The sequence below is a fragment of the Podarcis cretensis genome (genome assembly GCF_951804945.1).
Source record: "Podarcis cretensis genome assembly, chromosome: 1".
NCBI classification, from domain to species: Eukaryota; Metazoa; Chordata; class Lepidosauria; order Squamata; family Lacertidae; genus Podarcis; species Podarcis cretensis.
This window is the reverse complement of record NC_137170.1, coordinates 34221492-34243984: the sequence shown is the minus strand read 5'-3', so window position 1 is coordinate 34243984 and position 22493 is coordinate 34221492. Positions and strand designations below refer to the sequence as shown.

At 42.0% G+C, this 22493-nt stretch overlaps 1 protein-coding gene across 4 annotated transcripts in view; it reads right to left on the bottom strand.

The window, feature by feature from the left end:
- SLC25A21 (solute carrier family 25 member 21) overlaps window positions 1-22493 on the bottom strand; it is a 300979-nt gene that overhangs the window by 23283 nt on the left and 255203 nt on the right. For all 4 annotated transcript variants that reach the window (XM_079955299.1, XM_079955300.1, XM_079955302.1 and 1 more), the window contains one exon: window positions 673-739. In XM_079955299.1, the coding sequence (XP_079811425.1) occupies window positions 673-739 (67 nt within the window). The remainder of the gene's footprint in view (window positions 1-672; window positions 740-22493) is intronic.

Sequence of the window (22493 nt, the reverse complement as noted above, 5' to 3'; positions counted from 1 at the left end):
CTGTTCTCAGCCTGAAGCAAAGTTCTTAACCCAAGGTACTATTTCTGGGTTTGCGGAGTCTGTAACCTGAAGCATCTGTAACCTGAAGCATATTTAACCCGAGGTACCACTGTATTCATTTGACCTTCTCCTGTCCACGTGGCCATGGCTTACTGGGAGGTAGAAGGCAAGAAGGCGATGAGGTCGTTGCATGCAAATGCACTGGCAGGAAAACTAGATTGGGTCTGCCAGTGGTTTGCACCGCACCAGCCTCACCACTGCCTTCTCTCTTCCCCTCAACATCTTGGTGAGCAGCAGCAATGAGGGCAACAGAAGGTCAGCAGAATACCGCTGCCCTATCACAATCATAATTTAATTTGTATGCCACCTTTCCATACTTAAAACCATGCTCAAAGTAGCTTGCAACATGAAAAGATTTGCATAATTACAAACATAACAAAAGTAATAATAAACCATAAATAAAGCACATCAAAAAGTTTGCAACCAAATTGAAAAATTTCCACATAAATCACAGTAAGATCTAAAAAAAAAAAAAGATACAAAACATTAATATCAATAATAGCAGCAACAAACACACCTAAACAAAGCCCCATCAGCTGCTACTGGTGTTATCTCCTATGTTACCTGTCATATGTTATACAACAATAGTGAATTATATTAGTGGAATAATACCTTTACTGCCCTTTTGGGAGTTTCAGCCAAGATTGGAGGGAGTATACCTTTGTAGAAACCGAACAATCTATTGAAAGAAGAAAAAGAAAAGGTTATTCAGGTATGTACTATATGAGCATTAGCCAAGTGGCAAACCTGTTTTCTTTTCAGAATAAAACAACTACAGTAATCTCAAGGCAGTCTTAATTATTCAGAACAGCACTTATTGTCAACAGTGAAGGTCTGTTTTCATACCGATTGTGTAACTACTGCTGCAGTCCTTAAATTACGTATCCTGAGACAATGCCACTGACTTCAAGAGGACAAAACTGAAATGAATTATTTGAGGAACATGGCTCAAATCTGACTCTACACCTCTGAAAGAATAAGCAAAAAGTAAACACAAATTCAACACACAGTGTATATCGATTAGAGCTGGAAGCTATACTATCCAATCATAATCCTACTCAGAGTAGACCCATCAAAATTGAGACATGGTGGTTTCAATGGGTCTACTCTTAGTAAAACTTAGTTGGATACTATCCAGTGGGACTTAGTATTTATTACAATTTATAATTACATTTATAGCCTACCCCTCCTCCAAGGAGCTCAAGGTGTCATATATGTAGGGTTGCCATATGTCTGGAATTTCCCTGACATTGCTGGGATTTGCCCTTTAAAAACAGTGTCCTGGTGGAAATTGCTTAAATGCACGGCAAAATCCAGACATATGGCAACCCATGTTGGAATTTCCTTTTAAAAAGCTCAACAAGTTTGGCAAACAAAAAGCAAAAGACTTGTGTCCAGATTATCACTTTCTGAAACATGGCAACCCTATATATATGGTTCTCCCCACCTAAATTTATCACAACAGATTAGATTAGTCGGGGGGGGGGGGCTCGAGTCACCCACTGAGCTTCAGGAATGATTGGGGAACTGAATTGTTGTCTTCTAGGTCCTAGTCCCACATTCAAACCATACTACTTTTTATGCAGAAAGAAAAGTCATTCATTAATTGTTTACTATCTAGGTAGGTAGACTTTCAATAATAATCTTTAATGAATGGAAAGTGCTAGTGCATACACACAGATATAATCATTTGGAGGAGAGGGGAATGAAAGGCATATGTTTAGAAGGCTCCTTCAAAATTTAATTCAATTTGCAGGAACAGTTGCGGCTTAATTTCACAGTTAGATTTGTGTATATTTTCCCAATCAAAGAATTGTAGACTTGGAAGGGACCCCGAGAGTCATCTAGTCCAACCCCCTGCAAGGCAGGAATCTCAACTCAAGCACAAATGGCACATGTCCATCCAGCACATGGCACATGTCCATCCAGCACATGGCACATGTCCATCCAGCCTCTGCTGAAAAACCTCCAAGGAAGGAGAGTTCACCACCTCATGAGGTAGACTGTTGCACTGTGGAACAGCTCTTTTTGTCAGAAAGTTCTTCCTGATGTCTAGTCAGAATCTCCTTTTGTGTAACTTGAATCCATTGCTTCAGGTCCTAGCCTCCAGAGCAGGAGAAAACAAGGTTGCTCCATCCTTCATGTGACAGCCCTTTAGTTAGTTGAAGATTGCTATCATATCTCCTCTCAGTCTCCTCTTTTCTAGGCTAAACATACTGTCACGGTCCAGTTTACGGGCGGTTGAGGACATCAGGACTGGGAGCAAGATGGTGGGGTGGGAGCAGGAACGAGAGTCCGGAAGCCAGGAGTCAGGAAGCCCAGGGTCCAAGGGTCAAAAAACAAGGGGTCAAGAAGCCATGGGTCCGAGGATCAGGAAGCAAGAATCCCAAGGCAGGAAGCATGTTGCTGTGGCAAAGAGCCAAAGGGAAATGCTGACCTTATATCCCTTCCCGGCTCTTGCCACCAGATGCTGTGAGTTACCAATCAGCCTCACCTGTGCAGAGGCACCTTGCCTCTTGAGAACAAACTTAGGAAAGCCCCAGTCCTGCTAAGCCCTACCGGTCAGGGCCTGGCTCCTGCACACACTCCTGACACGTACCCAGCTCCTTCAAGCGTTCCTCGTGAGGCTTAGTTTCCAGACCTTTGATCATCTTGGTTGCCCTCCTCTGCACACGTTCCAGCTTGTCAACATCCTTCTTAAATTGTGGTGCCCAGAATTGAACACAGTATTCCTGGTGTGGTCTGACCAAGGCAGAATAGACCGGGGACTATTATGTCCCTTGATCTGGACGCTATACATCTTTTGATGCCGCCTAGAATAGCCTTTGCTTTTTTTTGCTGCTGCATCACACTGTTGACTCATGTTAAGCTTGTTGTCTAGTAAGACCCCTAAACATATCCAGAACATATAAATGTGAGCTCTCCCCACCCCACCCCCTTTAATTTGAGTACTCTTATACAATCCTCATGTGGGTCTTTGCCACCATTTTGTATCCGGCATGGCTAGAGGAATTACATGTAGCTTGAATAGATTTTGTTTAAAGGAAGGAGTGAAAGCAGATGGTAAGTGTAAGTGAGCTGGTAAAGGCACAACAGACCCAGCTCATCACCTGCCTTGCTGAAAATCAGATTTCTATTAAATTCTCTCCCTCAAACACCTTGCCTCCAGAAGGTCTGTATGACTTGTCATCAATGGATCGTAGCTTGTGTAAGACACACCGGATCTGTCTTGTCTGCACCTCAAACATCTATGAATTGACTTTGGCTCTGCATTACAAGGGTTCAACTTGAAGTCTACTTGTGCCCCTCAAGAGACAGACCAAGTCAGTGCATGTGGAGAGAGGGAAAAGAAAATGTGCATTTGATCTAGGAACATAGGAAACTGCAAATAATGGAAAGCACATGAGCTGTGAGCAACGAAAACCAAAAACTGCCCAAGATATAACCAGGATATCCTGTGATGGGAGTTGTGTCCTTACAAATATTTCTGCAGAAGCAACCTTGCTGGGAGGTAAGCTGGGACAGCTGTTTCAAGCAGTAGATTTTAGGGCTTCAGAAGAGAAATCTTTATTCATACACATGAGCACGTGTCAGAAGACAACCACACAAAAACACTGTCTATTTTTTTTTTTTTGCACCATCTATTTCATTTTATGTTTTTGTAGATAGTGATCATCTGTCAGTTTTTTCCTTGTCTTACGTCCAGGTTGCCACATTCTCTAAGCAGCTTCATGAACGTATCATGAAAACATACCAAGAAAATACACCAGCATTTTATTTATTTATTTTTAATATGCATACCATATCTTCATTAAAAATATGTATACACACACACACACACTCAATCAAGAAAAACCACATAAAAAACCAAAATCATAAATCACAGGTTATCAGATAACCGTCCCCTTAATAGTCAGTGTAACCTTGGCGGCATAGAACAGTTTTAGCAAAAATTAAAAAATGAATACTGAAGACTCATGCTGAATCTTTATTGGAAGGGCATTCCATAAGACTGGGCCAATGACACTGAAGGCTCAGTTTTGTGCTGATAAGCCTTGGCAACCTGGGGGACAACCAATCACTCCTTTTAGTGATCATTTCTCCTCATATATCTCATATAGCCATCTGTGATTGTTATTTTCATGAATACCTACATTTTATGCAAACTTCCCCTCGGTCTAAGCATTTTTGTATACTTTTTTTGGTTGGAGAACTGCCCCACAAAATTCAGGGATGTGTGAATTTCAAAGGATAGCTGTATTTCACTTTACATTCAGAAAAGGGCAAATTAGGTAGGTCAGTTCACATTAGAAGAGATCAGTTCAAATTAAACTATGAACTGAATAAATATATCTTCCACCCATAGTTATATTGGGCCCACAAAATATTACTGATCAAAGTTTCATTATTATTATTATTATTATTATTATTATTATTATTATTTATCATAGTTTCATTATGAAGGTTTATGCTGAAATGTTGGTGCGCAGAGTTATAAATAGAATCTAAGAATGTGACATAGAGGAAGAATTAAATTCACGTGATGGTGTTGTGTATTGTTACAGGATTCATTTCTGTTGGTCATTTTTGTTGGGCTTCTCTATTTCTGGTGCAGCCAATTGGGCTTTCTCCTGTCCTAAGGGTCAGAGGACTCTCTGGAATGTGACCATGCAAGAGACTGCAGTGAGGAGGGGAGATTCAGAAAAAACTGTGAAGCTTGTCTAAACTCTAGATCTAAACCATTACTTTATGGAAAGCCAGCTCAATATTTACATTTCAACATGGTATTTTTTTTTTAAAAAAAAAATTGTGTGTGTGTGTGTGTGTTAATTACTTTCCCTCTAATTTGCTCTTCAAGTAACTCCCTATTTTATTTCCAAATCTGGTTCCCCCACCTCCCCTTTCTTTTCTTCTTAACTTAGTGGGCTTGGGGTGTCATCAAAGTTAGCAGTATCTCTATAATAATAAAGTATCGTATGATATAATAATATATAATACAGTGGTGCCCCGCAAGACGAATGCCTCGCAAGACGGAAAACCCGCTAGACGAAAGGGTTTTCCGTTTTGGAGGTGCTTCGCAAAACGAATTTCCTATGGGCTTGCTTTGCAAGACGAAAATGTATTGCGAGTTCCTGCGGTTTTTCCCCCCTTTCCCCCCCTTTTTTAAGCCGCTAAGCCGCTTATCTGCTTATCCGCTAAGCCGATAAGCCGCTAAAAGCCGCTAATAGCGCTAATAGCGCTAAGCCGTCAATGGGCTTGCTTTGCAAGACGAAAAAACCGCTAGATGAAGAGACTCGCGGAACGGATTAATTTCGTCTTGCGAGGCACCACTGTATATGCAGCTGCCTCACTCTGTCTAATGGTAGGGCCAGGCCATGCTGAATGCATACAAGTGTCCTGCAGTAGTTATGTTATGGCACCTGACTAAAGTGGGCATGAAGAAAGAAGCAAATGTAAAGGCAAGGGGCAAGTGATTAGTTCTTGGCTCCAGCAGGGAGGAAAGACTTCTTTTCTGCCTGAAAGTAAAGACAGAGACCATCTCTGCCTCTGACGAAAACACACTTCTGATAAATTTATACTTAATAAGAATATAGTGGCTACAGCATTAGTAGCAATGACATTCAGGCAATTCCCCCCCCCCCAATTATCATCACATGGGGGTGTAAACATGAGGTGTGGGCCTCCAATCTCAGCTCTTCCAGTGTGCCAGCATCACCAGTCCCACAGCTCCCTTTGGTGCGTTGGGGGCAGAACATCTGCAGTGAGTAGACTACTCTGCTTGTGTTGGGTCCCTGTGTGATTTAGACGCCTAGAAGTAGGGGGTTCTAAATTGTGCAAGGAACCTTTGTGGGTAAAAAGAAGGCCTCCCATTTTAGCAGTTATCCCTGCAACTCATGGAGGACAACAGAGATGGTGATGAGAGCAGCTACTGTGCTCAAGATATAGATAGGTCTCAAGGTCCCATAACAAATTCTAGGATTCTCCCTTCTATATTCTCCTTCATTTTTGCTATTGTTCAAGGAAGAGGACAGCACCACCAGTGATACAGATAAGTGTTCCGAACTTCAGCATGAAAGAGAAGACACGAAAGTGTCACCACATCTCTAAACGTTTAACGAAATGGAAAGAGTTAACAGCTGCAGCTTTAACCGAAGCACAGTTAAAATGCATTATTTTGTTTCAGCATTAAGCATCTAAATGAACATCACCATTCAATTGTGTTCTGGGCAGCCACCCAAATTCGTCTTTGCAATAGTTGATTTTGAAACATTACAGTCAATCATATCTTCCCAATTTGTTCTTCTTTAAGGCTTTAGGCACCCTTCTGGTTTCCATTTCTTGTTTGGAAGCCTTGAGTCATTCATTTTGGCAACATGTCCAACCCAAATCAGTTATTTTCTCCAAATTATATTGAAATTGGGATCTTGCTTAGTTTGTTGTTTTCCTCCCCTGTCTCTCACATAATTTTCCCTTTAAGGATCAAATACAAAGCTGATTGAAGGCATGCATATAATATCCTCTTTCTTCAGTTGCTGTCAAATCCAAGCCTGTTACCCACATACTTCTGTAATTGAAACAATGACAGAAAGTACCTTTAGGGCCCTGTTCCCTTGCCCTGCATGAATCAGGGGTTCACTGGATTTAGATGAGTTGCAGAGTTCTGCCAGTGAAGATGCACAGAATGTTTGGTGTGAAATGTACAGTATTACTGATGTTAGAAATACTTTTTCAGTTTGGCAACACTGGAAGAGTGCTCTTAAAAATACACCACACAGTGCAAAGTGCGTATCTGAGTAAATCATAGGAATGCTTCCATGGATATTTGAATTGTGGCACCTTGATTTAAATTAATTTTCATAAGCTGACGCCAGGGTGCTTGGTGGGGAATGGAGGGGGGCTATTGTTTTTGTATGTTTATTACCGTGTTGCAAATAACTTCAAAAAATTATTCTCTCCCTCCCCTCTTTTTCTCCCTCCCCCTCTTTCTCTCTATGATTCCCATATAGTGCTGAAATAATAATTTATGATTCATTAAAGGGGGAAACAATCAACCTGGATGCAATTTTGATGATGGATCCAGGTTTACAATGGGTGGAGTTCTGCTCACGGAGATGCTCTGCTGGTGCAAGTGCAGCAGGGTTGTGACATTCACAAATTCTTCCTTTCCCCTGAAAAGTGAATCTACAGGGTTGGGGGACTTTTGAGAACAGCAAGGGAGGGGGTCACAGGGGACTGTAGGGCAACAGGGAGTTGACAAAAAAAATCTCCCTCCTCTGCTGGATCTATTACAGTGGTACCTTGGTTTTTGAACATCTTGGAAGTTGAACGTTTCGGTTTTCGAACACTGAAACCAGGAAGTAAATGCATCCATTTTCGAATATGCCTCAGAAGTTGAATGGCTTCTGCTAGGTGTTTCTCAATTGAATTTGCAGACTGCCCTTTGCACCTTGGTTTTCTAACGTTTCGGAAGTCGAACTGTCTTCCAGAACAGATTATGTTTGAAAACCAAGGTACCACTGTATTATTATTTACTACTACTACTACTACTACAAAACAACAACAAAATAACATTGGTAGGATACCTTTTATTAAATTCAGCTAAAATATTTTCTTATTAGGTTGGGTTCACTTCATTAGAAATGGGAAGGTATACCGCTGTTGCTTTTGTATTTATTTATTTTAATGGAACAGCATAACTATTACTATTGCTGCCACTACTAACTTTATGGACAACGATGATACAGTGGTACCTTGGTTTAAGAACAGTCCTGTTTAAGAATGATTCGGTTTACAAACACCACGAAACGGGAATAGTGTCCCGGTTTGAGAACTTTACCTCAGTCTAAGAACGGAATCCGAACAGTGGAAGGGCACCAGAGGCAGGAGGCCTCATTAGGGAAAGTGCACCTTGGTTTAAGAACAGTTTCAGTTTAAGAACGGACTTCCGGAATGGATTAAGTTAGTAAACCGAGGTACCACTGTAATTTTAAAAGTCAATTACTGCTACCATTATTATAAATTCTTTGTGGGGAGATATTAGGTATAATAATTTATAATAATAATTTATTATTTATACCCCGCCCATCTGGCTGGGCCTCCCCAGCCACTCAGGGCGGCTTACATAAAAACCAAAAATACAGTAAAATATCACACGTTAAAAACTTCCCTGAACAGGGCTGCCTTAAGATGTCTTCTGAATGTCAGGTAGTTGTTTATCACTTTGACATCTGCTGGAAGGGCGTTCCACAGGGCGGGCGCCACTACCGAGAAGGCCCTCTGCCTGGTTCCCTGTAGCTTTGCTTCTCGCAATGAGGGAACCGCCAGAAGGCCCTCGGCGCTGGACCTCAGCGTCCGGGCAGAATGATGGGGGTGGAGACGCTCCTTCAGGTATACTGGACCGAGGTAGTATATCTAGTTTAACCTTAACAGATCTCAATCTTAAAAACATCCAAATTCAAGGGAAATTGGTACATCACTGACATGATATATTATCAAGGAATATAGACAAGCATCTGTGATGTGTACTTTTAACATCTGCAAGATTAGTTCACAGGCTATTCCATAGTTAGCAATACATTTCCTATATTGCTGCTTTCAAATGTCTGACCACAGCCTAGATAAACCACACATTATTTACAAGTTAAAAACAAACAAACCAGTTTGCTGTGGGTTCTTTTTAATACCATTCCACTCATTACTAGCTGTATGTAGGCCAAGTTGAAGTACATCTCAATTTGCAGATAGTCACTTAGGAAATTTATAAGCAAAGGGATTATAGTGAAAATGAATGTAATCCTTTCTTTTAAAGTATACAAAATACCTCTTCAGAAGTTAATCAAACACAGTTGAACGCATACCTAATGCTAAAAGGTTTGTGTATTGTGCATTGCTGTTTGGTATTCCAGTACTTTCAGCTATAATACTCTGCGTACTTGGCATTCAGCATCGTCAAGGCATGGTGCTATTCTACATCAAACTAAGGAATATGTTTGATATCCATTCCATTCTGCACATACTCTCTATATCCTGTTCAAATTTACGAAATATTCATTGAATATTTGATGCCTGTTTCTGATGTCCTGTATTTCCTTTAAATATTTGACCATATCTGATTGCAGACGTGCAATAATAGTTATGTTATGCAGTGACACTAGTATCAAACAGCATCAGACCAATTGGCTTCAAGTAAGTAGCTGTGCTGGTCTGCCATAGTCAAAATAAATTAAAACAATTCTTTAAAAAGATAGTTTAAAAGACTCTTCTTAAAAACCTAAAAACTCCCTTAAAAGAATCAAGTCTTCAAAAAAGTTGTATGATCTAAGAAAGTCTTTAAAAGAATCCTTCCAAAAGAATTTAAAAATTATAATGTAGCACCTTAGAGACCAACTGAGTAGTTTTAGGTATAAGCTTTCATGTGCACGCACACTTCTTCAGATACACTGAAACAGAAGTCATCAGACCCTTCTATCTAATCAGGCCAATTGGCATTAGTATCAGACAGTATTTGTTGGCTGTCATAAAAGAATCTTCTTCTTCTTTGGCGATCACTCGTAGTCGAGTAAGATTGTCTTCCATAAACACGGTTTTAACAATGAGTCCACCAGTGACTGTGAATTCTGGATCCACACGTCCTTCCACAGTGGGGACATTGGTTTCTGGGTGGGAGTTGATCATGGTGAGGGTTTGTCAAGAGTGCCTTCTTCTTACCAAGTTTCTCCCTTTCGTCCTGAGTTCGAGTGTCTTCAAAACCCATGACACCTTTGGTAAAGGCTGTTCTCCAATTGGAGCGCTCGCAGGCAAGTGTTAGTATTTGACAGCATGTGATATTCAACAGCAAGTGAAATATAGGATTGTACTCAAAATGACACTAAGGTGAGCGTTGTGTCAGTGCAAGGTTTTCTCCTAGCACAATGGAATGTTCTCTCCCATCCCCCACCCACCCCATAAATCTCTTCTGGGGGTTCCCCAGCCTTGCGCAGCCTATTTGGCAATAGTGAGGGGCATGGACAGGGTGAGGAGAGGGAAGAAATACTGTTGCATTAGTACTAATCCTTGCATCAGTGCAATAATTTACCGTAATTGAATAGTGGCTTTCATATTGAATGTGAGTCAAATCAACAAAGAAATGCTTTGTTATTACTTATTCCTTTCCTCCTTAGGGCTCAAGGCAGCATGCATGCTTCTTCCCCTCCCAATTTTATCTTCACCTCGCCTCTGTGAGGCATACTAGGCTGGGAGACAGTGACTGGCCCATAGTCACCTTGTGAGCTTCCTGGCTGCGTGGGGATTTGAACCCAAGTCTCCCAGATCTTAATATAGCACACTAACCACTACATCACACTGGCTTTCTAAATTCCCAAAATAAAGACACTTAGGGCAGCCCAAGGAGAAGGACACATATAGTGTGGAAAAGGAGATCAATCTAAGGCAGTGAGGATGTTAATGAAATATATTTTTAGACTACTTTGGAAGATTCCAGCTCAGAACTGGCTCAGGAACCACTGGGTTGGCCAACAAACGGATGAATAATCAGCATCAATCTAATTTATTTGGAATGACAGTCATGGCCATATTTACAACATATGGGTCAGATTAAGTAGTAGTTGCGCGCCATCATCATATGTGACTTTGTTATTTTTGCAGAGAAACGAGTCTCCCTTCCACAGTTATTAATCACCCCTCAATCTCTTGCTCAAAAGCCTTGCTAATTTTTGGCTGCCTGTTCTGTTCACGACACACCTATAAATAGATTCAGCAAGAGAAGGAAAGATGAGAACACTGTCCTCTCTTCAAGCAACAGAAAGCGAAACTGGAAACAATTGCCTGGTGTGCTTTTTTTAAAAAAAAGTGTACAAACTAAATTCAGATCTTATTCCCTCTGGCCTGCAGTACTCTATCTACATATTTTTTGTAGCCAAGTATGGTTTTTTTGGGTAAAGTCTAGAGAGAAGATGGGTCTTATGACCTCAGCTGTGTACTTTGCAGCAAATGCTGAGTATTCATTAGTGGTTCAGAAATCCACATCTTGTACTGAATTTCAGCTTATAGATTTTTTCTTACTTCCTCAGAAAAGAAAATGGCAGTGGTTGTATTGTGTTGTAATAATACATCAAACAATGGAACTGAGCCCTGTCATCTTGGTTTACTTTTACTGTGAATGCTATGGGTCAACTTTAGGGGATGCAGGTGGCGCTGTGTGTTAAACCACAGAGCCTAGGGCTTGCTGATCAGAAGGTCGACGGTTCGAATCCCCGTGATGGGGTGAGCTCCCGTTGCTCGGTCCCAGCTCCTGCCAACCTAGCAGTTCGAAAGCACATCAAAGTGCAAGTAGATAAATAGGTACCGCTCCGGCGGGAAGGTAAACTGTGTTTCTGTGCACTGCTCTGGTTCGCCAGAAGCGGCTTAGTCATGCTGGCCACATGACCCGGAAGCTGTACGCTGGCTCCCTCAGCCAATAAAGCGAGATGAGCGCCGCAACCCCAGAGTCGGTCACGACTGGACCTAATGGTCAGGGGTCCCTTTACCTTTACCTTTATGGGTCAAATTCAATATATTAGGTATATCAGCAGGGTTGCCGGTCTCTGGTACATGTGTTTTTAAAATACAGACCTTATTGTCTGGGTTAGGAAGTAGACCCAGGATCTTGGAGGAATCGGGCAGATCTGGGGTGGGACCACTGTAAAATCTGGTAGATGAAGTGTGGTGTCAAGGTAAAATCAAGGAGTGTGAGCAGGGCTTGACAGAATCTGAAGCTTATTAGTTTTTCAGCCCTAGGCAACCCGTAGTACTGGTTATCTGACAGAACAATGATTAACTGGTTAGACCTGTAAATAGTAACTAGCTAGGAAATGTATTTATTGGTACAATGGTTTCCTATGTTCCTAGCTGATGAGCAGCCAAATATCTATGGTGGGTGTTAGTTTTGTACCATATGGTTCCCATCATCCCCGTTGTTCTCAAGAGTCTGCCACAGAGTCAGCATGGATGCAATGCTACCTGACTCATGGATGAACTACATGTTACATGAAAATCATGCATCCAAGTCCTGAGATGGGTTGCCAATGCACTAAAATAACCAGGGTATGAAAAACTGAACAAAAATTAGATTTGAAATCAATAGGGTTGAGCCAAAAGATCTCAACATGTTGAAATAGGGGAGGGCACTAGCTAAGGAAAGACTGCTACAGAGCGCATTTTGTCCCATACAAAAATTGGAGGATATATTCATTATGGTGTTAATTTCCATTATGGTGTTAATTCCCACCTTTATAATTTCCACTGTCTGTGCCACACAAACACCCCACTTGGCTTTTCCCTGCCTTTCTGTTTACAATAGCAAACAGTTATAGGCAAGCCAGAAGAAATTTCCCCAAAGCTTATAAACTAGAAAAATGTCTCATTATGACTCAGATTGTCAGAACTGGATGAACATTCAGCAGGCATTTTTAGCTGTCCAAACACTAGGGCAAAAATTATAGAAGGATTCTTTTCTGGCCTTTTGCTAACAGAACTTTCCTTTGCATAACAGGTACATCAGGAAACAGTCACTGGTTAAATATTGCACCACACCTAGCTCTATTCACGCAGAAAAATGTGAGAAAATGCATTTGGAACTTTTGTTATGAGAGAGGATGACAGCAATTTGTTCTTTTCTCTGATGTCACCACAGACAAACCTTTGCAATTGTATGCTGAGTGTAATGACAACATGACACAGAATTAAGCTATTTAATATCATCACAAAAGAACGGATTAGGAAGGAATCAGTTTCATTGCAGATTGATAGCCTTCGCTGGAAAGAAGTATTTTATTTTATTTTCGCATCAGCATATCTACATACAGTCACTGTGGAGACTTAATTAGTAGAGTACTATTTCCCACCTTAGGGACACAGGTGGCGCTGTGGGTTAAAGCCTCACGCCTAGGACTTGCCGATTGAAAGGTCGGCGGTTCGAATCCCTGCGGCGGGGTGCGCTCCCGCTGCTCGGTCCCAGCGCCTGCCAACCTAGCAGTTCGAAAGCACCCCTGGGTGCAAGTAGATAAATAGGGACCGCTTACCAGCGGGAAGGTAAACGGCGTTTCCGTGTGCGGCTCTGGCTCGCCAGAGCAGCGATGTCACGCTGGCCACGTGACCCGAAAGTGTCTCCGGACAGCGCTGGCCCCTGGCCTCTTAAGTGAGATGGGCACACAACCCCAGAGTCTGTCAAGACTGGCCCGTACGGGCAGGGGTACCTTTACCTTTACCTTTATTTCCCACCTTATTTTTAAATAAAAAGCCCCAAAGGCAGTAAAGATGACTGTATATATTATTTTATCATTCTGGCTACCTTAATTCAATATACACAGCAATGGAGTTTGCAAACACTTCTGCATTTCCACTTATTGGTGACTGCATTTTAGATTACTTAAAAGTACCAAATTTGCACTTAAAAAAAATAACCTCAATGTCTAAATAAGCTCACTTGTAGGCAAATATAACTGCAGGTGCAAGATGCTGTCTGAGTTGATTTGCACTTCCAAATATACAGGCAGAAAGCATTTACATGTCCCAATTTCCCTTGCTTACAAGGCCACATTGCTTAGAGCTGCTTTTATCTGAATTTTCATTTCTATGGACATATGCTCAAACTCATGTCATATGGACTAGTTACTAACTAAAATATTCACGACAGCCCCCACCCAACACTTCATGCACAGCTTCTGAGTGAAGCAGGAAGTTCAAGGACTTTTTCAACATTATGGTTTTGCTTCATGGAGAGCATTAATATGTCGAGAAAATCATGGAAAGTGCCTAGCTTGTAATAATCCACGTAACAATATGTGCATAGAAGCTACATATTCTGCATAATGATGTAGATAATTAATAATGAGGAGGAAGAGGAGGAGGAGGAGGAGGAGTTTGGATTTGATATCCCACTTTATCACTACCCGAAGGAGTCTCAAAGAGGCTAATATTCTCCTTTCCCTTCCTCCCCCACAACAAACACTCTGTGAGGTGAGTGGGGCTGAGAGACTTCAGAGAAGTGTGACTAGCCCAAGGTCACCCAGCAGCTGCATGTGGAGGAGCGGAGACGCGAACCCGGTTCCCCAGATTACGAATCTACCTCTCTTAACCACTACAGCACAATCATATGACAGTTGTTACCTGTGGAAAGGGGGATGAACACACTATCTCCATCCCATCAGGTCCTATACATTCAGCATGGATGTTTATCAGTCACAAACTATTATTATTATTATTATTATTATTATTATTATTATTATTATTATTAATTTATACTCTGCCTTCCCTCAGCTGACATATAAAAATGAGAACCACTATAAACATAGAAAAAACAATAATTAAGAAGCAATTAAATATTGGTAGAAGTAAAACTATATACATATATAAAATTTATTAGAACCATGCAAATAACTATAATAAAACAGCGTGGCGCCAGCCCTTTCATTAAAAGCACTCACTTCCCAAGTGAACAAATAACTTTTGCTATTATCCAGCAGGGCTCTTCTTATATTAAGCATTTTAATATACTATTAGTTATGGTGGTTTTTCTCTCTCCAAATGTCCTGACATGGCCACATGCCATTCTTGCCTCCTTTTGCCTCCTTTTGAGGTAGGTAAGAAAGAGAGGGAGAGGGAGAGAATCACTGCTGCAGCTAGACTGGGAGTGGCTGCCAAGACCACATAACACCAGTCCTGAAAGACCTACATTGGCTCCCAGTATGTTTCCGAGCACAGTTCAAAGTGTTGGTGCTGACCTTTAAAGCCCTAAACAGCCTCGGTCCAGTATACCTGAAGGAGTGTCTCCACCCCCATCATACAGCCCAGACATTGAGGTCCAGCGCCAAGAGCCTTCTAGTGATTCCCTCACTGTGAGAAGCAAAGTTACAGGGAACCAGGCAGAGGGCCTTCTTGGTAGTGGCACCCTCCCTGTGGAATGCCCTCCCATCAGATGTCAATGAAATAAACAGCTATATGACATTTAGAAGACATCTGAAGGCAGCCCTGTTTAGGGAAGTTTTTAATGACTGGTGTTTTAATGTATTTTTAACCTTCTGTTAGAAGCTGCCCAGAGTGGCTGGGGAAACGCAGCTAGATGGGTGGGGTAGAAATAAATTATTATTATTATTATTATTATTATTATTATTATTACTACTACTACTACTACTACTACTACTATTTCCTCATGATCAGCCAAGGAGCTTCATAGTTGATCAGGAATTTGAAGATCAGTTCCCCAGATCCAAATCCAGTTGTTGTTTGACTCCAAATCCTATCACTTCCAGATAGCATGGCTAACGGGAGTTGTGTAATCCAACAACATCTGGAGAGCCACAGTTTTCCCACCCTACTCCAGCCAGTGCCTTATCATTTATTTTTACCACTAAAGATTTTTGTTGTGAACTTTCCCAGTCCTTTCCATCAAAAGCCAACCCATCCTGTAATGCATAGAGGTCCCTTCTGCTGTTTTTTTAATCAGGACTTGTCTGTCTAGATTAGCGGTGACACACACACTACGTAATGTCACAGTCCTTGTAGATTTTATTTTTCAAACACCTTACAATGTGTTCTTTGAACAGCCAACCTGCCTCAGCAAGTTTCATTCCCTTTTTGAAATGTTTTCTTTATCTGTGTTCTTTTGATCAGTCAAAACGTTCCAGCCCTAGCAAAGAAGAGCTGCCATCTTGGCATGCAAGGAAATAATGTCAATTAATCTTAGCTGTGCAGCACCATAGTTATTGTTGTTATCATTCCATATTTCTTCAAAACAGGCCAAATGTCTCCAAAGGCCTTTAGGCTCCTGTCCAAACTTACAATGCAGATGATATAATAAACTAAAATCAACTCACTGTAATTGACTTTTCATTTTGAGCTAGACTAGGGTAGATTAGCATCAGGCTCATGTAATGCACAGTGATTCCACAAGCTGGTTTACAACCATCTGGCTTCATCAGAAGACCCGTCACAAAGCCAACATAAATAGCAGCTCATTGGGCATGACTAAATGATTATCTGCTTTTATACAGAAGACATGCAGAGATACAACACAAACATGATCCTCTGCAGCCAGTATGAGGAGAGATTTTGTAAAAAATAAAAAATAGAAAATGCCTCTCCATATGTCTGCCAAGAAAATAGACACTTGAGACAAAATTTTCTTCCAGGCCATAAAAGTTTGATTTGCATTCTTGTCCTTGCCTAACAGCTCATGGGAAGGAGTTACTCTATGTCTTCATCCAGGGCCATCCCATTACATTTTGCTGCCTGAGGCAAAAGACAATATTCTGTCTCCTTCATCCCCATTCCATGTACAGAAGCTTACTCAACTGGCTGTCAAATTTTACTTCAGTGCTGACAATGGGAGAAACATCCTCCTTTGCACTTGGGGACAGCAGTCTCATTCAGCAGATGCATGACAAGCCAATGGTAACATAGATCTGAGGAGAATACATACATACTGTCAGAGCTGCCCAAGGTCCCAGCTCACAAAGGACCAACGCCAGTTCTTGCTATATACAAAAGTCTTTATTAAGGTTCAGTTTCCATTTCAAAGCCGCGGCGCGCAGCTCTACGTCTCAACCCTAGACCGCTGAAGCTCCATCTGAATCTCCTCCCCCTCGACACCAGTTCAAGACCCTAGCCTTGCTCCACCTCCTCCTCTGCTCCTTTCTCCTCTGGGTCCTTCTGCCCGCTGGGGTGTCGCCCTTTCTGGACTCTTCTGATGCTGATTCCCTGGATTCTTCCCCCTGCCTCCGGCGTGCTTTAGGACCTGGCTCCCAATCCGACCTCCCTGCTGTCCCGCGCTCCTGTACATTTGAACTTGGCGCGTGCGCCCAGCCGGCAACCTTCCTCCTGACCGTTACACTGCTCCTGTCACTGCTTCCCCCTTTGGGGGGGTTAGCTGGGTCTGACTTCCCCTCCGTTCCCTCACTCAGCGATAGAGGCGTGGTCAGCCCTGCCTCATCTTCTCTTCCCACTGGAGTGGAAGCCGGCCCTGACACATGGGACTCTTCCCCCCCACTACGCCCTGGTGGGGAAGCTGGTCCCGATCTCCAGCTGCTGCTTTGGGAGTCGCCGCTGGCCCCTTGCTTCTGGTGCGTCCTTCCCGGGACCCCCCTTGCCCTGGCCATCGGTGCCCCCTTCTGGGAATCTTCCGAATCGCTGGAGAAGCTCATGGAATCTCTCGGCCCACTGTCATACTCCCCTACGCTGCCCTCGGATTGTTCCCCTTCGCTCTCCGCTTCCTCTCTCCCCTGTGCCTCTGCTCCTGAGCCCCTGACACATACATACATACATACATACATACATACATACATACTTCTATTAGTATGCTGCCTTTCTATAGTTCAAACCATGCTCAAGGTAGTTTAGAACATGGAAAAAAAATTACAACAGAAAAATCATAAACAATAAATAAAATATCAAAAATTACATAACCAAATGGAACTATTTCCACATAAATTGTAAGATCTAAAATAAAAACAAATCATATTATTATTATTATTTATTAATAATATTAATAATAGCAGCAACTGAACCCCCAAACAATAGTCCTAAAACAATACCCCAGCTCAATATAATGTCGAGGGTACTCAGGATAATGGCTGAGATGAAGCCACTGTTGTTCCACCACCCAGAACCAGCAACCTGAGGCAATTATCTCATTCTGCCTAATGGTAGGGCCGGTGCTCACTTCCTCTGGTTTTTTTTAATCCTCAGAACAATTCTAGAATATTGGTGCAGAATATTAGGTGCAGAAGAACAGATCAAGGCTGATCACCAGACCTTAAACCAGAGCTTCTATGAAGCATGGTTTCCTTTCAAACAAAGGCTTGCTATAGTCTGAACCTGGGTTTTTCATTGAAGTTAAGAGTTGCTTGGATTCCCTCAGTGTGTTTTTTGTCATGGTTTAGAAATACTTTCATTTTGAACTTATCTCATATATGTACTAATATGAGCATATTAATATAATGAAAAGAGTAATGATTTATTTAAAGAACTAAATCATCATAAGTGAAAGGAAGCTATTTTTGCTGCTCATGGGCTTCAGTCACCAAATACTGCTCCTATAGAGCTAGGGTTTGGGCTTGTCCTGATACAATAAACAACAACATGGTTTGTATATATCAGAGATGGGGGTCTGCAGTGCTCCAGATGTTGACTCCAACTCTCATGAGCTCCCATCAGCCTGATCTTTGGGTTGGATAATGGGAATTGGAGTCTAGCAATAGTTGGGGGACCACAGGTGGCCTACCCTGGTTTATAGTCTGTATTTCCATAAAAAAATAATGCTCAAAGTAGCTATTAAAGTAAATAAATTGGAAACACAAGAACTACCAACGATAGAAGAATGGCTGATGAAGATGATGGAGTTTACGGAGCTGGCTGATCTCACCGGGAGAATCCGCGACCAGAAAGAAGAGGAACATCAAGAAGACTGGAAGAAATTTAAATACTATTTGAATAAATATTGTAATATTAAAGATAATGTAACCACTTGAAAGAAACAATTAGGCCTAGGATTAAAATGGAATTAAATTTATAAATAAGAAAATGTACGATAAGGAAAGCTATGTAATATGATTAGGACTGTGATATGGTCTTTTGAAACTCTGATATTGGAAACTGCTACATATAATTACTAAGAAATTTGGATGGAAGAGATTCGAGGAAGTCAAATACTATGTTTATGAAGATGGATGGTACTTAATTTTAATTAATTAAGTGGTAATATGCTGTATGTATCTTTTTTCTTTTTTCTCTTTTTCTTTTATTCTTTGCTTGTTTTTATTGTTAATCTTTTCCCCCCTTTACTAAGTTTATCTACTGAAAATAATAAATATTATTTGGGGGGAAAAATAAAGTAAGTAAACTGGTTTTTGGGGGCGTTTGTAACACTCACTCACAATGTCCCAGTGAAACTGCTGTTCATATTTCCCTGCTACCCCTTCCCTATCCCAAGCCCGCTCCCCCCCCCCACTTGCCTTGGGGAAGTGGGTAGCTGGCAGCAGAGGCACATCACAAGGCTGAAGGCATGCCTAACATCTTCTCCCACAGCAGCGTATGGGGATCAGATCCTGTGTAATGGGAACTCCACCACAAGGGAATTTCCCCCTTGGATAAGGAGGATTGGCAAGGAGTGTAAAAAAAAAAAGGTGGGCTTAACCAGCAATAACGGGGCACAGCCTTCTCCCTGGGTCTGTGGGTCTGGGTTCCCCGAGATAAAGGGAGTGGTGGCAGCATTGCCGGTTCTGTTTTGTCCTGATTCTGTAAAAAGTAACGGGTCTGCCAGCCCTGCTCCAGAAACCTGCAAAGGCAGGTGAGGGAGGGGCAAGCGGCGGGGGCCTGTTTACCACACCCCAGTTCAAGTAAAAGCCAGCTTGTGGGGAAGCCGTGTTCAATCTCCAACATATCCAGGTAGGACTGGGAGAGACACCAAGGGAGAGACCTTGGAGATCCCCTGCCAATCAGTGTAGATGGACTAATGGTCTGACTCAGTATAAGGCAGCTTCCTGTGTCCCTATGCCCACCTTAAATTGGCCACTGATCATTTGCAATATCTTTGTATACAACTTCTCCCCCCCCACACACCTTCAAGCTTATATAAATTGGGCCCCTTCCTCTTTTCTGTCAGTCACCCTACACAAGCAGCAGCAGAAACAAATTAACCTCCAAGAAATGCATGCTGGAAAGAGGCTATAGGAAACTAAACTTACGTGAAGGATTTAATTATCTAGCAACGTTTGATTAACACACATTTTTTAAAGAACTAATTTAGCCTCCAGGTAGATGATCTTTATTCTATTATACTGTTTAATGAAATGGCATTACATTACAGCAAATCAGACACCTAAGTTCTGCCTAGAATTCCTGAGCAATGTCGATTTTCAGTATTTCATTCATTCATTCAATTATATTTTTTATCCTTCCTTTCTTCTGAGGACCTCAGGGCAGTGCACCTGGTCTCTCCTACCCCACCCCATTTTACCCTCATTATAACCTCATAAAGGTAGGTTATATAATAACTGGCCCAAGATTACCCAGTGAGCAGTGTCACTGACAGGGATTTGATCCTGAGTCTGGCGCTGTGGGTTAAATCACAGAGCCTAGGACTTGCTGATCAGAAGGTCGGCTGTTTGAACCCCCGTGACGGGGTGAGCTCCCGTTGCTCGGTCCCTGCTCCTGCCAACCTAGCAGTTCGAAAGCATGTTAGAGTGCAAGTAGATAAATAGGTACCACTCTGGCGGGAAGGTAAACGGTGTTTCTGTGCGCTGCTCTGGTTCGCCAGAAGCAGCTTAGTCATGCTGGCCACATGACCCAATAAAGCGGCCAATAAAGCGAGATGAGTGCCAAAACCCGAGAGTTGGTCACAACTGGACCTAATGGTCGGGGGTCCCTTTACCTTTACCTACGTAGCCCAGCACTCTGTCCTCTCCCTATTCTCTTGCACTAACATCATTGACCTTGACTGAGATGTCAGACCTGATTGCCTGGAGAAGGAAGATCAAACCTAATGCTCATCTAACTTAGAACTCCTTCACACACCTCAGGACCAGCTCAGACAAAACAGGACAGGGCTGTAAGTTAGAAAGTGACTCTAACCAAGAGAGGCTCCATGCTATACTAAAAGTCAGTGGTTCCTTTGAAATAAAAGAATTGTGATCTTCCAGATATTGCTGGACTCCAGACAGCCTCAGACAGCATGGTCAATGGTCAGGGATGAACACCTGGAAGGCCACAAGTTCTCAGTCCTGCTTTTAAGTTCAAACCTGGCAGCAGAGGTGAAAATATCTGCATTCAGATTATTGTGCTAGTTTTCCTGTTTAGAATGCTAGCGCTTCTGTGTGTTTACACTGCATTACCCGTTGTGTTATGGAACTGTGTCACACTAAATTTCATTCACACCAGTGGATATGGTGTGACACATCAATGAATATGTTGCCGCCTTTTATGCACATGCATGTATCTGTTGGCCATGATTCATCTATGAAAACGGCAGGAAAGAATTGTATGCTGGAACATCACCCCGAGTTTCATCACATGGTATGTTCCATGAAAACCAGATGAAAATTACAGCACAAACCACCACCGCCCCATGATTTTCCAGCTAAAGAGGGTTGCAAACAGATTTCTCCTGGAAGCAGTTAACATAAAAATGAGTATTAAACTTATCCTAGATTCTGCTAGATTTCCAGAACTGGTTTTAATGTTGTGTGAAAGATCACATAAAATGCAGAAATTATCAAGTAAGGATATGTCAGGAAAATGGAATGAACAGTTGTCTGAAAACAGCCACAAACAGCCACCTATATCAGGGATTTCAGAAAATCAGGGCATAGTACCATATGGTAGGTAGCTAGAGCAATTTGTGAAGATAACTGGGTGATTCACCTTTTGTTAATTTCCCCCTTTTATTGGAGCTGCTGGGCATGTTAGTGCATTGCTACTTCCTTTCCAATTCTGAAGGAAAACCAAGGGCAGGATCCTATGATAACGTAATAGGAATTCTTATGTTGCCCTCTGGAAACTAGCCAAACTGAACCTCAGAGAGCAAAGGTTTTTAAACTAAATGTATTTTAGTAATGTCATTTCATGTTGTGGGAGCATTAGTTTCAGATCAGTGACATGCAGAATTCTGGTATTAACCACACCAAAGTATAAACTGCCAAAGTAACTGGCATAAAAATATATCTATTTTCATCCTCAATTGACTTTAGGAAGATAGATTCTTTTGAAAAGGTAGTTGACATTAGGGCTCCATTGAATGTTTGAGAGTGGATATTTTCATTACACAAAACAGGGTTTGAGGCGATCCAAAACGTTCACATAAACCCTCCCAAAAGCATCCCATTTTTTGGTAATAACACAGTGCTCTTACTCCTGTCTCTGGGGTCTCACATCAGGAATATCATAGCCAATAAGGTGCATTCAGATGCAAGGATCATCGCATTAGTTTTCCTGGTTACAATGCCAGTACTTCTGTCAAAGTTTCTAATATTCCTTTCAAAGTACATTATTACCTGTTGCATTATGGAACTGTGGCTTTTTGATCAAGAGACCACCCCGTCACACTAAATTTCATTCACACCAGTGGGCATGGTGTGACATGACAGCAGACATCATTGGGCCTGTCACCGTCCTTTATGTGCATGCATGCTTCCATGATTTACTCATGAAAATGGCAGGAAATAACTCTCCAGGGTTCTCTCCCAGCTCTACCTGGAGATACCAGAGACTGAACCTGGAGCAAAGCCCTAGAGCCGGCCCACCCATGAGGCAAGGCGAGGTGACTGCCTTAGGCGGCAGAATCCTCAGCATATCTTGCCTCCGTGGAATGCATTGGCCAGGGCCGCTGCTGCAGAGACAGTGATGGCTGCAGCCTGATCTGCCACCTCCTTGGCAGCCACCCCCTTTGGCCTCTACAGCGGTCT